At 42.9% G+C, this 17,307-nt stretch overlaps 1 protein-coding gene across 5 annotated transcripts in view; it reads left to right on the forward strand.

Annotated features, from left to right (window-relative positions):
- LOC134348611 (myosin light chain kinase, smooth muscle-like) overlaps window positions 1-17,307 on the forward strand; it is a 365,048-nt gene that overhangs the window by 197,787 nt on the left and 149,954 nt on the right. For all 5 annotated transcript variants that reach the window (XM_063052250.1, XM_063052252.1, XM_063052248.1 and 2 more), the window contains exon 10: window positions 5,294-5,428. In XM_063052250.1, the coding sequence (XP_062908320.1) occupies window positions 5,294-5,428 (135 nt within the window). The remainder of the gene's footprint in view (window positions 1-5,293; window positions 5,429-17,307) is intronic.

Below are 17,307 nucleotides of genomic sequence, written 5' to 3' on the forward strand. Positions count from 1 at the left end.
GCACTTGGAAATTCTTCAGGGATTCCCATCTTTCTTCTCATCAACGGTGGGCTCTCTACATCTTAATTTTGTTCTTTGCAATGGTGAGAAGCAAATTGTCCTTTCAGAGAAATGCAGTTCGAACTCCTCAGCTTGAGTGCCAAAAGGATTGTGTTCGATTTAACTAAACATTCAGTGTAACGTCCAAGGATCATTAATGTCTTGTCATGAAATGAAATATCTTTATTGTCATTGCATAGTACAATTTGTCATGCACCAATACAGCGGAAATGAGTTTGCAAGTCTCGCACTCAATGCTATAAAACAGCAAATAAAATAAGTAAACAATAAATAAAATCAAGTAACCAGCCAGTATAAACAACGTCCAGCAGTACAAAAGCACAGCTCAGATGCATGACAGCCATAAAATCAGTATTAAAGTAGCAATGTAACAAATTTATGGACGATGCCTGATCGATTGGTTCAGAGCAATTATAGCTCTGGGGAAAAAGCTATTTTTCAGTCTGGAAGTGCGGGCATAGAAAATCTTATAATGTCCACCAGATGGAAGAAGTTAAAATAGATGATTGCATGGGTGTGTATTGTCCTTACAGATGCTTGTAGCTTTCCTTAGGCAACGAGAGCTGTAGGTATCCTCCAGGGCTGGGAGCTGTGTCCCGATGATCTTCTGTGTGCTAGAGACGACCCGCTGAAGTGCTTTCCTATCAGCTGCTGTACAACTGAGACACCACACAGAGATGCAGTATGTTAAGATGCTCTCTATGGCGCAGCGGTAACTGGTCACCAGCATCTGTTCAGGTTGACCAGATTTCTTAGAACGGAACAACTCTGGACAGGCCAATTAGCCCATAGTGTTGTGCCGATCTTAATACCGAGTTATACTAAATGTTCTCCTGCTGAGTATCATTGATATCCCTCTATTCCCTACATATTCAGGAGCCTCTTAAATGCCATCAAACTGCCTGTTTCCACTCCTACCCCTGGTAACTCACTCCAGGCTCCTACCACTCTCTGTGTAAATCAAAGTTCAAAGTAATTTTATTATCAAAGAATGTATTCTGTACAATGCCATTTCCAACCTTGCGATTCATTTTCCTGCTGGCATACTCAATAAATCTATAGAATAATAACCATAACAGAATCGATGAAAGACCGCTTGACTTGGGCTTTCAACCAGAATGCTGAAGACAACAAACTGTGCAAATACAAAAAGAAAAAAATAATAATAATAAATCAGCAATAAATATCTTGAACATGAGATGAAGAGTCCTTGAAAGGAGTTTATTGATTGTGGGAACATTTCATTGACGGGGCAAGTAAAGTTGAGTGAATTAACTTGCCCTTCACAATTTAAAAGAGCATCTTCTGGTGGGGAAATGATTCTGACTGTCTACCTTAAGTATCTAATAATTGTAAAAAGAACTCCCTCAGATCTCCCATTGGCCTCCAACATCTTGGAAGAACAACTCAATTTTGTCCAACCTCTCCTTATAACTCATACCCTCTAATCCAGACAGCATCCTGGTCGACTGTTTCTGCAGCCTTTCCAAATTTTTGCTCCTTATCTCTTCTGAAGAATATTAAATATTTTAAATGGTTTACCCTGCATTAAAATAGTACAGGAATGTAGCAAGTACACATTTTCTCCAATATCAGTCGCATCAGTAATTTATGTGCAACAACTACAGTATTGTGCAAAAGTCCAAGGCACATGTATACTGTATTTATCATTTTTCTTGCCCCTTATAGGTGGTGCGTATGTGTATTTTCCCCTCAATCTCAGGTCCTCTACCAGAGGCCTGGGAGCTTGCAGGTATAGCACAGTATCTTTGCTGTTCCTAGGGTACGTTCTTCTGGACCGAGATCTCAGATGTTGTTCCTAGGATCTTTTGGAGCCAGGTGTTACAGCCAAGTGGTCCTATCACCACTGGGATTACTCGAACTTTAACCTTCCACATCCTTTCTATCTGCTCTTTCAAGCCCTGGTATTTCCCCAGCTTCTAGATAGATAGATAGATGTACTTTATTAATCCCGAGGGAAATTGGGTTTTGTTACAGCAGCACCAACCAAGAATAGAGTGTAAATATAGCAATACAAAACCCACAAACAATCAAACAACAAAATGCAAACTATGCCAGATGGAAAATAAGTCCAGGACCAGTCTATTGTCTCAGGGTGTCTGACCCTCCACGGGAGGAGCTGCAAGTTCGATGGCCACAGGCAGGAACGACCTCCCGTGCCGCCTAGTGTTGTATCTCGGTGGAATGTGGCCGAAGTCCAACAATAAAAAGTTCAATATGCGGTCTTCAAACACGTTCCTCGATCGTAATATGACCCGGATTGCACCATCTGTTGTTAACCAGAACAGTAAGCACCCAACTCCTTTACGCTTACCGCTCTCAGTGCACTTCCGGTCAGCCGGAACGGTCTGGAAGCAGTCCATGGAGAAGTTTTGATAGGGTATGTCCTCGTGCAGTCCCGTTCTAGTGAAACACATAACACTGCACTCCGGAAATGTTCTCTGACGCCTGGCTAGCCCCGTGAACTCGTCCATTTTATTACCCACCAAACTCCTCTTCTCCATAAGTCTCTGCTGTCTCGATCCGGTCCTCTTTCCTCGACTTTGTGATCCCCCTCTGCATCCTCCGTGTGTTTTCCTCCAGATTTCAGCAGGGGTGTCCACCATTCCGCTCGCTAAACCAGCCGGCATTAGCGCAAACAGCTGGTCCCTGGCATACACAATGCGACCTTGCTTCTGTCCCGTGTGTCGGGATGTAACTATTTCCAGTGCTAAAAACCCAAATAAAACTCTCTCTACCAGAATGTTAGAGAGGGTGCAGCTTCAACGTGTTACCGTGAAAAAAAAATACAGAAAATAACGTGTTAAAAAGTAAGAAGAAGAAAGTAAGAATACTCATCCTGATGTTACTGTCATTCAGGACTGCTATTACTATTGCTCTCTTCTGTTATTTGTCCAATATCACTATGTCTGGTTGTTTGGCCAGTACCTGCTTATCAGTCTGTATTTGGAAGCCCCACAGGATCTTAGCTCTGTCATTCTCCATTACCTTCTCAGGTGTTTCCCATTTGGATTTGGGAGTGTCCAATCCATACTCAGTGCAGATGTTCCTGTACATAATTCCTGCAACTTGGCAGTGCCGTTCAGTGTATTCTGCCCCTGCTTGCATCTTGCACCTTGCTACTATGTGCTGGACGGTTTCAGCGGATTCCTTGCAGAGTCTGCTTCTCAGGTCTTGTCTGGTGTGATAGACCCCTGCTCTATTGCTCGTGTGCTCAGCGCCTGTTCTGGTGCAGCCATGAGCAGTGCCTCCGTGCTGACCCTCAGCCCTGTCATTTCCAGCCACTGGTTGGATTTTCTTATGTCAGCCGCCTCTGATATCTGGTGATGATACATCCCATGCAGTGTCTTGTCCTGCCGTGGCCTCTGGTCCTCTGGCTCTGCTTCACCCACTTCCATCTCCATATCCCCTGCCTGCTGTCTGAGGTATTCTCCTAAGAGATCGTCTTAGGAGTCATCTTCCTGACATACTCATGGATGTTTCAGATTTGTTCCAGGACTGGCCTTGACACCTCCAAGTCCTTATTCTGGCGAGAACAGTCGCTCGGCAATGGACTTTGGATGGAATCCTTCATGTATTATTAGTAGTTTCTGGGTCTCGATGTCAGTGGCTTCCAGTTCATTCCTTGGCCAGCAGACTATTGTGGCTGGGTATCTGATGACTGGTAGGGTGAATGTGTTGATGGCTTTGATCTTGCTCTTCCCATTCAGCTGGCTTTTTAAGACCTGTCTCACTCTTTGGAGGTACCTGGATGTTGTAGACTTCCTTGTGTCCTCGTCGTGGCTTCCTGCAGGATCCCCAGGTATTCGTAGCTGTCCTGTACATCTGGTATGTGACCTTCAGGTATCTCGCTCTGTCAGTCTTGTTGAGTTTGCCTCTTTTCACTGTCACTCTGCTGCACTTTTCCAGTCCAAATGACTTCCCGATGCCCCTGCCATACACCCTTGTCAGGTGGATTAATGAGTCAACGTCACTTTCATTTCTGGCATAGAGCTAGGGTGCCTAATACTCTAACACAGTACTGTATTTGTTGATGTGGAGCAGAGAGCGAATGTGTAAATCTGGTGGGAGCAAATGATGTTGGGAGTGACGAGGGCGGAAGGGAGGGGTGTGTGTGACAGCTGACAGAGAAGGAGTGCCAAGGGCAGGGAGTGGCAGAAACACCCAGCCCAGAGTCACCAGACAAAGCAATTTGATTCCACGCAGTTGGTTTATTGATCATTACAGAACATCCTTCTGGTTCTTCCTACACCCTCCCCTCTCTGTTCCTCTTTTCCCAACCATGATTTCCTTCTCCCTGCCTCCTTCTCACTCTCAGTCCACAATAGAGACCCATATCAGAATCGGGTTTATTGTCACTCAAGTGTGTCATAAAATATATATTTTTTTCTTTTGCAGCAGCAGTACAGTCAAGTTTTTTGTCATTTAACTATATACATGCATACCATCAAACAAAATAATGTTTCTTCAGACCAGGGCGTAAAGAACAGTAGTACAGATAACACACAGTAACTTAGGAAAGTAGGAATAAAATCTACAAATGAATTACACATAAATAAACAAAGTAAAGCACATAAATTTAAATATTGTAAGGTACAGAACAGATTAATTGGTGACGCTTCAAATTCGATGCAGCAGGGAGTTCAGAAGCCTGATGGCCTGAGGAAACGTTGATTTCCCATCCTGACCATTCTTGTCTTTATGCATCAGAGTCTCCTGCCTGATGGTAGAAAGTTAAAGAGGGTGCTGGATGGGTGGGTGGGTCTTTGATAACACTAAGGGCCCTGCGTGCACTGCATTTCTGATAACTGTCCTGGATGGATGGTAGGGAGAATCCCCACGGCTGTTTCACAGTCCTTTGTAGGAACTTCTGCTCGAATGCTCTCATACCAGATGGTGATGGTGATGCAGCTTGTCAAGATGCTTTCAATGGCGCTCCTGTAAAAAGTCAATTAAGATGGGGGTGGGGGGTGGGGAGGCTCGCTTGCCTCAACCTCCTCAGAAAGTGAAGGCACTGCTGTGGCGCCCTATCCTCCTTATTCAGGGAGGTGGCACTGAGGGACCAGGTGAAGTAATCCATTCTATATACTGTGCAGTACATAAAACTGTTGGTGTACTGTGCAAAAGTCTTAGCTATATGTACCTATAATTTTTGCATGAAGAAAATTTATACACACCTTAATGATGGATTACTTTGATTAATCAATTCAAGGCTCCAGGGCCAAGGAGATGCCACCAGTTTTCACAAGCAAACTGAAAGATTGCACTGTGAGTGAGGGCCAGGATTTTGTGCTGGAATGCTCTGTGGATAGCAAGTCTCAACCGCGGATCACTTGGCTTGTCAATGGTAAGAGAAACATATTTAGAATAAAATCAAAGCAGTATTTTGTAACCGTTCAGGTCTGAGATTGAAGTTCAAAATCAAAATATGCTTGCTTAGTTTGTGATTTTGTAAAGATGATCACATTCCTCTATGTATGATTGAATTGCCTGGTTATAGGTCTATGTTACAGGAAAATAGGTTGACTTTGCATCTGACACTGTTACAACAACTTGGGAAATAATCCTCAAACAGTTGATAGAGAAGACGTGCACCAAATGGACTACTTCTGCACCATAAATTGTGATGATTCTGAATTATTGTTCCTCAAATCATTTGGTGATCTATACCTTATTTAATATTTATTTTTGAGTGCAGTGGCAAGATTGGAATGTGTAATTTTTAAAAATTGACAGAAAATGATTGCATTCTGTTGCAAAAATCTCACCACTTGTAATAATGATCAGAGAGGTACAGAGAATCTGTATTTACCAACAAGTAACTTCTCTTGTTTCAACTAAAAAGCACGTGCGTTCAGAAACTATCTCCCCGTGTGCACACTACTAGAATTTTCAGACTCTTCACAAACAGTCAATGAAGAGAAAAGGTATTACCCGGGGAAGGAGTCTACGCTGGCCAGGCGATCCTTGTGGTCCCGATCTCCACGTGTCCATGGGGTCCTCCTTATCCGCATTGGTTGGTCTCTGGCTGCTGGAGAGTTAACGCCCCTGTGTATTTGGAGCTCCTGAGTCTTATACTGTTTCTCATCAATTGAACTGTTGGATCTCCATCCCATTGTCTGAAGGTCACCTGACCTACCTGGGTCACCTTCTTACTGGTCATTGTACAGGGCTACAGCCAACATTGTTTCATGGCTCTGCCCACTCCTGCCTTGTGTATTTGTGCCTTGAACTGACTGGTCTTGACCAGTTAAATGAGGCAAGCCAGACAGTCTAACGAGGTTACAGGTTGCTTCTTTGGTAGGTCTTGGCAATTTACGTAACAAGTAGCTACTCATCCGAGAATGGTCTCCACAGTTGTGTCCGCATTCAATTGCTCTGATTAGATTGTCCCAGAATCAACAATCAGTTCAGAGTCTGCACCTTTTACATGACAAATAGCTACAGTACTTGTTTTGAGAATAGTCTCAGGTTTAGCAGATCATTACCTGAAGCTTCCTGTGTCCACATTCAGTTGCTCTGATTAGATTATCCAAGAGCGAGATTCAGTTCAGAGCCCACAAAATGGGGGAAACAAAGAAAACTGGTTTGTCTACTCCCCCTGTGCTTGCTCAGACTGGCCAACATCTCCCCTCCTCTTAGTCCAAAGATATTTATCTAAGGATCATTATCCTCCTCTCATTCAGTTGACTGCCCAGAGGACTGCCATGGAACCCCAGTAGGTGTGCAACACTTGCATTCTATAAATGATATTACCATTTACTAACTAAATTCACCCACTTTATACTGACAATCATCTCTGCTGTTTCATGAAAGCATTTTCCTCGAGTTTTTTCCATTATTTCAGCAATATCATGTGTTGGTGGGTTACTTAAGGATATCCATGTAATCTCATGATATTTGCCAATGTTATGAACCCTTTTCCAAGAGTAGGTTGAATTATTTCCAGTTGATATACATTGAGCAATACAATTATCAGGGTATATAAAATTGGTATTACAGAAGCATGTGATACTATTCTCACCCATGGATGTATTTGAATATTTGTTCCCAAATTCCAAAACTTAGCCCAAAAGCCTGGGTCACTCAATATTTCATTTGCCTTACTAGCATGTGTTTTAATTACTTTAGTGTGCTCAGTCCATTGATGGATTATCTCCCTTGCCTCCTCCACAACATGTGTCCAGTCTGCAGTCAAGTGAGGAGTTGGTAGCAACTCAGTAACAACATAGTCCCACAGATATTTATCTGTATCAGTGAGTTCGATCTTGAAGATCCCATTCGTTACTGTGTCTCCTGCTGGCTGAGGTAAAGTCATCCCCCAAAGGCCAGGACTAAAGTCACATTTCCTGTGGGACATTGTGACTTTCCAAAGGGCATTGTTTCCATCCCTTGCTGTAACTGGTGGCCCCTGTTGCTATATAATAGGTCTGTCCCACCGAAGCATATTGTAAGAAAGACTGATTATTCACAGGCAAAATAGACAAAGAACTATTTTCATAGGTACTGAAAGCACAATTTGTAAGCTTCTACTTTGTCACTTCTTCTAGACAAGACCAGTGGTCTCCCCCTTAATAAATCGATCCCTTTCCCAGTACCATTCATAACAATATCATGTGTTGGTGGGTTACTTAATGATATCCATGTATTCTCATGATATTTGCCAATGCAATAACTCTTCTCAAAGGGTGGGTTGAATTATTTCCATTCCGGGGAATGCGGAATACTGCTCCGACAAAAAACCTTCCTTTACCGTCATCCCAGGTACCCAGTACTCTGCTGGTTACTGTAAGGCTTCTAATATGACACAATGGCACCCTTGCTCCTATCCATTCTTTTAGATGCTCATCTGAAACCCAGTTTGGTACTTGATATGCATCCAGCTGCAATAAATTAGTGCAGTCATGGTAAGCAACAATTAGCATATGTAGCACAGATCTCAGTTTTACGCATTTCCTTAGACATCAGGTCTATGCGGTCAATAATCAGATTTGTTGTATCTTGAAGAGGCTTCAGAAATTTAACCACATCCAGAGCTACTTGGGATGCATCTCGACCAGTCTGATTAGTTTGTACCTGATCTTGGTAATTCTCCCCAGTAATATCCCTTATTTTCTGCTGGAGGGACTGTATCTGGGTTTCTAATTCTGCTTATATCTAGGGTGTTGGCCTTTGCTAGCCCTGATGCATAACCTGCTCCCACTAATTCCAATAGTCCTCTTTTCCTTCTATTTTTGACTGGCTTAAACTCACTCCTGCTTCGTTGTCTCCCAAGAAAGTAAGTATATAATCCCTTACTCACTCTTCCTTCAGTTAGTCCTGACGAAGGGTCTCGGCCTGAAACGTCGACTGCGCCTCTTCCTATAGATGCTGCTTGGCCTGCTGCATTCACCAGCAACTTTGATGTATGTTGCTTGAATTTCCAGCATCTGCAGAATTCCTGTTGTTTGAGTATATAATCATTTAGTTTTAGGTGAGCACCATTCAGACACTGTATTTCAGTTAGGTAAAGATTACCTGCATATTCTGAAACCCTGGTACCAAAGTGACAAGTACCCCTGTATCTTCTAACACTAATCCTACCCCGTTTGTATTACACTGGGTCGCACTATAAGGCAGTGAATACGAGTGTCAAGGTGTGATAGTAAATCATCCCAAGGGTCCATTTGTATCAAAACAAAAAGGGAGGGGTGGAAGCAGATCAGATAAGGTAATGACTGAGAACAAAGACAACGGGCTTGTCTGTCTTCCCAGTCCTTGATTAGACTTTCTCCTGGCCAACAGTTCTAATGAAGAAAATACCTGAATTTTTTTGCAATAGTGGAAAATGATAAAATTTAAAACTGGTGCATTGTGTGTTTACTTAAGAATGAATGTGTTCAACACAAGATCTTTACCTGTTTATCGTTCTTTCCTGCAGTACAACATAATGTCATAACTTTTCCTTTACATACTACCACAATCTTAACATGTTAGTTTTGCTTTGAGGTTTAATCAGGGTTCCTTTGATTAAGATTTCATTGATAAATTCATTGGAGGTTCAAATAGAAATGTAAACGAGACAAATTCAAAAAGACCCGTGTCTGTTTTTTTGCTGTTTTCTTGGCTTTAAGGCAATAATGAACTACAATGTTCTGATCTGAAACCCTTGACTATAAGAGCAGTAGCTTTTATGAACTTAATGAAGAAGTTCCCATTTGGAGTAGTTCTAAAATGATGCCAGTAGATATCTATCGTTCATTGAGATACTGAGTACTTTAAGGAGGTACTGTATCAGAACAAATTACCATTTTATAGTTCATCTCTGTTTTACCGAATTGATTCTTGTATCACACAGACTTGCAGTTCATTGAGAGAGTTTGGATGACTGACTTATCAGGTTATTGATTCTTTCACTGTTTCTGCAAGAAGACAACAAACAAAATCCTTGAATTCAGATAAATGCAAAATGTAATGCCATTAGGTGTTAGATTTGCATATTAATTATAAATTTTTTTCTCACTAAGATACTTTGCTCAACCAATTTATTTCCAGCTGATAATATCTTGTTGAATATCCTGCAATCATCTTAACTTTTATGTTCCACAATTTCAAACATGACAGGCCTTCTGGTGTGTAGTTCTTATGATTGCTCATGGCAAGGTTGAGGATATGCTGTCAGAGAAAGATGGGAAATTTATCTTGGGTTATGAACAATGTATTTCTACTGTTAAAGAGTAAGTTTACATATTGTAACTGGTGCTTTCTTCAGGATAACCAAATTCCATTGCTTTGCCACCCAAACTGCATTGAGTAGATCAACTAAAATCACCTAGACAAGCAGGTGAGGACAGCATCAATGGTGGAGGAAGGGAAACCCCATTCTTTTATGACGGAAGGTATCTCTGATGTTCTGGAAAGGAAAGTCTCATCCTGAGAACAGTTGCGGTGGAGACAAAGGAAGTGAGAAAAGGGACAGTACTTTTACCGGATCAAGGTGGGAAGAGGTATAGTCAAGATAGATGTGAGAGTCAGTAGGTTTGTAAAAGATATCAGTAGAAGTTTATTCCCATACATGGAGACAGAGAGATCAAGAAAGGGGAGAGAGGTGTCAGAAATGGACAAAGTGAATTTAAGGGCAGTGTGGAAGTTGAAGGCAGAGTTGATGAAATTAACAAGCTCAGCATGGGTGCATGAAGCAGCACCAATGTAGTCATCAGAAAGAGTTGTGGGGCATTGCCTATGAAGGCTTGGAACATGGACTGTTCCGCATACCTATCAAAAAAGTCAGTCATAGCTTAAGTCTGTGCAGGTGTCCATGGCTACACTTTGGGTTTGGAGAAAGTAGGAGAAGCCAAAAGAGAAATTGTTGACTGTGAGGACCAGTTCCACCAGGTGGAGGAGGAGGGTGGTGGAGGGGAATTGGTTGGGTCTGGTGTTGAGAAAGAAGTGGATAGCTTTAAGGCCTAGTTGATGTGGACTAGAAGTGTATAGGGACTGGACATTCAATCCAATTCATCTGTTAGTGGAAAATGTGTTCTTCCTTTTTATGTAATACTCCACTACAACCTGTATTAAATTTTATAAACAATTCCTTAAGGTACTTGGCCATTTCTAAACTTTGAGAGTGAAGTCTAGGAATAACAATATAATAAACCTCAACCTTGTACTCTGATGCCTCAGAAGAGGCAAAACAAAGTTGGTACTTTTCAATATCCTCAAACAATATAGCACAGGTTAATTGTTCTGCAAGTTTAATACAGATGTCAGGAAGCTTTTCTATGTTGGGATACTGTGAACAGTGCTTGAATGCATTGCCAGAAAGACATCTTGAGGCCAGTACACTGAAGTAAATTATATAGCGATACAGTTACAGGAAGCTGATAAGGTTAGTAATCTTGAGGGATGAGATCAAATGCCAGTCTTGTGGCTTCGATAGTTGAGCTACACAGTAGCAAAGTGGTTAGCACAACACTTTACAGTACCAGTGTCTGTAAGGAGTTTATATGTTCTCCCTGTGACCAAGTGGGTTTCCTCCGGGTGCTCCGGTTTCCTCCCACAGTCCAAAGACGTACTAGTTGGGAGGTTAATTGGTCATTGTAAGCTGTCCCATAATTAGGCTCGGATTAAATCAGGGGTTGCTGGGCACTGTGGCTCAAAGGGCCGGAAGTACCTATTCTGCACTGTATCTCTAAATAAATACATATTAAGTAACAGCTAATTTTCACCCCTTGGTTTTATTGTTCTGAGCCATAGAGCAAATAATAACTCTAGATAGGTAATGAGGGTAAAGTACCATCTCATTCTCTATGCGTAGATGATCAAATTCTGGAAAAGTTGCCAGTACCAGACCAGAAGCTTAAAAGTAATTGGCATCTTAGGGATATGAGAAGAAATTTGGAGGCAGGTGTTAGTTTAAATAAAAGCCCCAATTTTAATACTGTTTAGTGAGAGGAAACACAGGCAGTATTAGCTCCTGTAACTGGCTTCCATTTGATTGGCAGTTTTCCCACTCACGTGGGGGGTCAGGCAGGTTGCCAACAGATTGCACACACTTTCCACCAAGCCCCTTCAGCCTTACTTTGAAGTGGAAACATTCTCCTTGAAGAACGGTTTCAATTCCTGCTTGCACTTTTTCATAATCACCTGTAGAACACACTGTGCAGAAAGGCAAATTGAAAATCACACCTGAATTCTTTGAAATCTTGCTCTGGAGATCCTCATGGAGGCATTGTTCTTCTGTAGCAATAGGGGAAAACCTACGGTCACTTTGGATGAAGGGGCACTTCAGGGCATGAAGATGGCAAGATGGGGAGAAGGCAAGAAATTGGGGCTGAGAGGAGAATTGGATCAGCCATGATGAAATGGTGGAGCAGACCCAATCGGCCAAATGTCCTGATTCTGCTCCTATATCTTATGGTCATATGGCAGGATTAGGTCTGCAGGTTCGTCCCAGGATTTGGGATTTGGGAGTCAGGAAAAAAATATGATGACTTCACATCAGCAGGAAAAGTATTTGTTCGCCTTTGCCTGACGATCGCTTTTACAATTCTGGAAACTGATTCCTTCCGCTCTATTGTACCAGCTGGAGTAATTCACAAGTGAACACTGTGCCATGCCGAACTTTTTACTTCAAACACATTAACCCACTTCACCGGTAAAATAGGAATACTCCCAACACCAGTACCAGATCACTTCTCGCATCCTGCATTTGCACAATCACCTTGCTGACTACAAACCTCCATGTTTCCTACATATTCACCGCTGCCTCCTCCATATTCCAGGTTGTTTTTTCTCATCCCCACAGCAGATGGTCTATGTGCATGGCCCTTGGAAATCTCCAAAGCAGCACATACAAAATGCTGGAGGAACTCAGCAGGTCAGGCAGCTTCTTTGGAAATGAACGGACAGTTGGTGTTTTGGGCCGAGACCCATCTTCAGGACTGGAAAGGGAGGGGGGCAGACGCCAGAATTAAAAGGTGGGGGTAGGGGAAGGAGGCTAGCTGGAAGGTGATAAGTGAAATCAGGTGGGTGGGAAAGGTCAAGGGCATGAGAAGAGGGAATCTGATAGAAGAGGAGAGTGGACAACAGGAGAAAGGGAAGGAGGAGGGGATCCAAGATGAAGTGATATACAGGTGAGGGGGAGGTAAACGTTATAGTGGTGAATAGAGGGGACGGGGGAATTAGTTTACAGGAACGAAAAATCAATATTCATGCCATCAGGTTGGAGGCCACTAGAGGGAATATTAGATGTTGCTCCTCCACCCAAGGGTGGCCTCACCCACTGTGTTTTGCAATTACCATTCACTAGCTCTCACTGTTGCCTTCTGGAAAGCACAACTGATGTGAGAAGGAAAATAAAGATGAGGGGTAGAATTGTCAGCACCATCTCCCTTGTCCAAGCAGAGCAAGAAACACTCTCAGTGACCAAGTCAGAAATGTAAGTGCTGGTGAAGGTGGGATGACTCATCAGAGTAGTGTATCTGGATTTTATTAACCCTATATTCAGCTCAACAAATATACACTTTACTGTTTTTGAGATACTTTCTTAAAAATTATTTTTTAGCTGTCCAGATTTTATTTTCAAATCTACCTGTTGTCCCTTTTCACACAGCAAGAGGTTCATCTGGGGGGAGAGATTCCTTCTGTGGCTCTATCATTGGGCTTTCCCAGTCATCGGCTTGGACACTGGCCCTCCGGGTGCAGAGGAGCATACGTGTGCTGAAATGGCCAGCATGCGTGAATGGATGTGGGAGGTAGAAACAGCTTAGCGCGAAGCTCCCCAGAGGGCACGGCCTCCTTCCTGCTCCACCAAATGATCATTGGCCCCATCAGGGAAACACAACAAAACATAACATTGCAAATTGAAGAACACAAGCCTTACTGTAATTGTGCTCAGTGCACCTGTAGGGCATTTTGTATGGAAGTTCATTTAATAAACATTTTTAAAAATGTATTGTTATATTATTGTTTGGTCTTATCTGGGATGGTGATGTACTGTGACAAAGCAATAAGGAGTTCTTTAATAAGTCTGTACATGGTTTAAGATTGGAAAGAGGCAGTGGTAAACAAATTGAGAGCTGTGAACAGCCGGCCTTTCCTCTACTGTATAGGTCCTTTTGGAGGAGGTTTCAGAGGAGTGTAATCACTGCTTGGAGACCTTGCCTTCCCTAGACTGAGCCAAGTGATTGTGTCTTGGTCTTTATAGCTTTGTTGGTGAGTCAACCATCAACGAGCAAACTTCCCACTCATTCCACTGTCTTCGGATATATCCATCTTGGTTCCAGCAGTCTGCAAAGCTACGGTTGCTCCTTATTTTCAAACTGTTACTCTTTCCAAATGAAGCAAGCAATGATAATCCAGTTGTGCTGATAAGCACAGAATGTTTACTGAGAGTGATAAGACAGAAACAAATCGGCAAACTTGGACTCTCTCCCGGAAATCTAATCCACAAAAAAAAACCCTACAATTCACAGACTGTTGTGCATATTTTCAATAGCTTAACTAAACACCAGTCCCAGCTTGTTTTACTGGCAAATCGGGAAGGTGTAATAGGCTGGGGGGAGTCAAAAAGGAAATCCTGGAACTTGCCAGTAGAGACAAAGATGAACTCTGACAGACCAGTAGTGTTTCCAATGGAAGCGATCAGCTGGCTACATTGCATTCCCAATGTTCACATCTGTGCACTGCATTTTGGACATCAGGAAGACAGGTGCTGACACATCTGACCCCTCCTCTGCCTTTGTGCTCACCTTTTAAATGTGATGAGAGTTTCTGCCAACACCGCACTGTCAGGGAGTGTGGTTTCAATGCCTACCACTCTTAAGGTGAGAAGTGTTTGATGCTGTATTTCCCCCTCAATGACGCTGAATGTAATGACAGGCTTAGGTAGGGTAAGTGCAAGCAAGCATTTCCCCCTCATGCTGGGTGAGACTAGAACTAGAGGTTACACGGTTAGGGTGAAAGGGGAACCCGAGGGGTAACAATTTCACTCGAGTGTGAGAGGACCCACCAGCAGAAGTGGGAGATGCAGGTTCAATTGTAATGTTTAAGAAAAATTTGGATAGGTACGTGGATGGGGGAGGGGGTTGGAGGGAAATGGTCCAGGTGCAGGTAGATGGGAAATAAGCAGAAGATCAGGTCAGCATAGAATAGATAGGCTGAAAGGTATGTATCTTTGCTGTAGTATCTTATGACTCTATTTCAGTCCTTAACTGTTGACCCTTCAGCTAAGTTTTCACATTCATATTTCCTTATAACGAAGAGGGAGGCCATTCTGTCCATCTAGTCTATGCTGCCTGCTGCAATCGAATCCATAGGACCATAAGACAGAGGAGCAGAATTAGGCCATCTGGCCCATCAAGTCTGCTGTGCCATTCAGTCCTTGCTGGTCCTTTTTTTTCTCTCCTCCTCAACCCCAGTTACAGGCCTCCCCGTAACCTTTGATGCCATGTCCAATCAAAAACCTATCAATTTCTGCCTTAAATACGCCCAACGACCTGGCCTCCACAGCTGCAGGTGGCAACAAATTCACCACCCTTTGGCTGAAGACATTTCTCCACATCTCTGTTTTGAAAGGTCACCCCTTTATCCTGAGGCTGTGCCCTCTTGTCCTAGACTCTCCCCCCCCCATGAGAAACATCCTTTCCGCATCTACTCAGTCAAGGCCTTTCAACATTCGAAAGGTTTCAATGAGATCTCCCCCTCATCCTTCTGTATTCCAGCGAGTACAGACCCAGAGCCATCTAACGTTCCTCGTATGATAACCCTTTCATTCCTGGAATCATCCTTGTGAACCTAATCTGGACCCTCTCCAATGTCAGCACATCATTTCTAAGATGAGGAGCCCAAAACTGTTCACAATACTCAAGGTGAGGCCTCATGAGTGCCCTATAAAGCCTCAGCGTCACATTTTTGCTCTTTATTCTAGACCTCTTGAAATGAATGCTAATGTGGCATTGGTTTTCCTCACCTCCGACTTGACCTGCAAGTTAACCTTTAGGGTGTTCTGCACAAAGACTCCCAAATCCCTTTGCATCTCAGCTTTTTGGATTTTCTCCTCGTTTAGAAAATAGTGTGCACATTTATTTCTACTACCAAAGTGCATGACCATGCATTTTCCAACATTGTATTTCATTTGCCCCTTTCTTGCCCATTCTCCTAATCTGTCTAAGTCCTTCTACCATCCTACCTGTTTCCTCAACACTACCTGCCCCTCCAACAATCTTCATATTATCTGCAAACTTGGCAACAAAGCCATCTATTCCATCATCTAAATCATTGATTTACAGCATAAAAGGAAGCAGTCCCAACACTGACCCCTGTGGAACACCAGTAGTCACTGGCAGCCAACCAGAAAAGGATCCTTTTATTCCCACTGGTGGGCACGTGGCCAAGTGGTTAAGGCATTGGACGTGACCTGAAGGTCGTGAGTTCGAGCCCCAGCCAAGGGAACATGTTGTGTCCTTGAGCAAGGCACTTAATCACACATTGCTCTGCGACAACACTGGTGCCAAGCTGTATGGGTCCTAATGCCCTTCCCTTGGACAACATTGGTGTCGTGGAGAGGGGAGACTTGCAGCATGGGCAACTGCTGGTCTTCCATGCAACCTTGCCCAGGCCTGCGCCCTGGAGAGTGAAGACTTTCCAGGCACAGATCCATGGTCTCGCAAGACTAATGGATGCCTTTATTTATTTATTCCCACTCATTGCATCCTACCAATCAGCCAATGATCTAACCATGTAAGTGACTTTCCTGTAATACCATGGGCTCTTAACTTGGTAAGCAGCCTCATGTGTGGCACCTTGTCAAAGGCCTTCTGAAAGTCCAAATATCCACTACATCTCCTTAATCTATCCTATTTGTAATCTCCTCAAAGAATTCCAACAGGTTCATCAGGAAGGATTTTCCCTGAAGGAAACCATGCTGACTTTGTACTATCTTGTCCTGTGTCACCAAGTACTCCATCGCCTTATCCTTAACAATTGACTCTAACATCTTCCCAACCACTGAGGTCAGGCTAACTGCTCTATAATTTCCTTCCTGCTACCTTCCTCCTTTCTTAAAGAGTGGAGTGACATTTGCAATTTTCCAGTCCTCTGGCACCATGCCAGAATCCAATGATTTTTGAAAGATCATTTCTAATGCCGCCACAATCTCTAACGCTACCTCTTTCAGAACCTTAGGGTGCAGTTCTTCTGGTTCAAGTGACTTATGTACCTTTAGGTCTTCAGTTTTTTGAGCACTTTCTCTCTTGTAAAAGTAACTGCACCCACTTCTCTTCCTTCATACGCTACAACATCAGGCACACTGCTAGTGTCTTCTACAGTGAAGACTGATGCAAAATACTCATTTAGATCATCAGCCATCTCCTTGTTCCCCATTATTATTTCTCCTGCCTCATTTTCTCAGGGTCCTATATCCGCTCTCATTTCTCTTTTATTTTTAACATACGTGAAAAAACTTTTACTATCCACTTTGATATTATTTGCTAGCTTACTTTCATAATTCACCTTTTCCCTTCTAATAGTTTTTTCAGTTGCTCTGTAAGTTTTTTAAAACTTCCCAATCCTCTATCTTCCCATTAATTTTTTGTTTTGCTGAATCCCTTTCTCATGCCCACAAACACACCACTGATTGTACCATCAGCCAGTGATAGTTCATAATAATCAATTAATCAAACAGTCACCATATGCTGAGATCGTGGGAGAACTCCAGAACACTGATGCGAGGTGCATGCAGTTACA

Source organism: Mobula hypostoma, chromosome 6, assembly GCF_963921235.1.
Source record: "Mobula hypostoma chromosome 6, sMobHyp1.1, whole genome shotgun sequence".
Lineage (NCBI taxonomy): Eukaryota > Metazoa > Chordata > Chondrichthyes > Myliobatiformes > Myliobatidae > Mobula > Mobula hypostoma.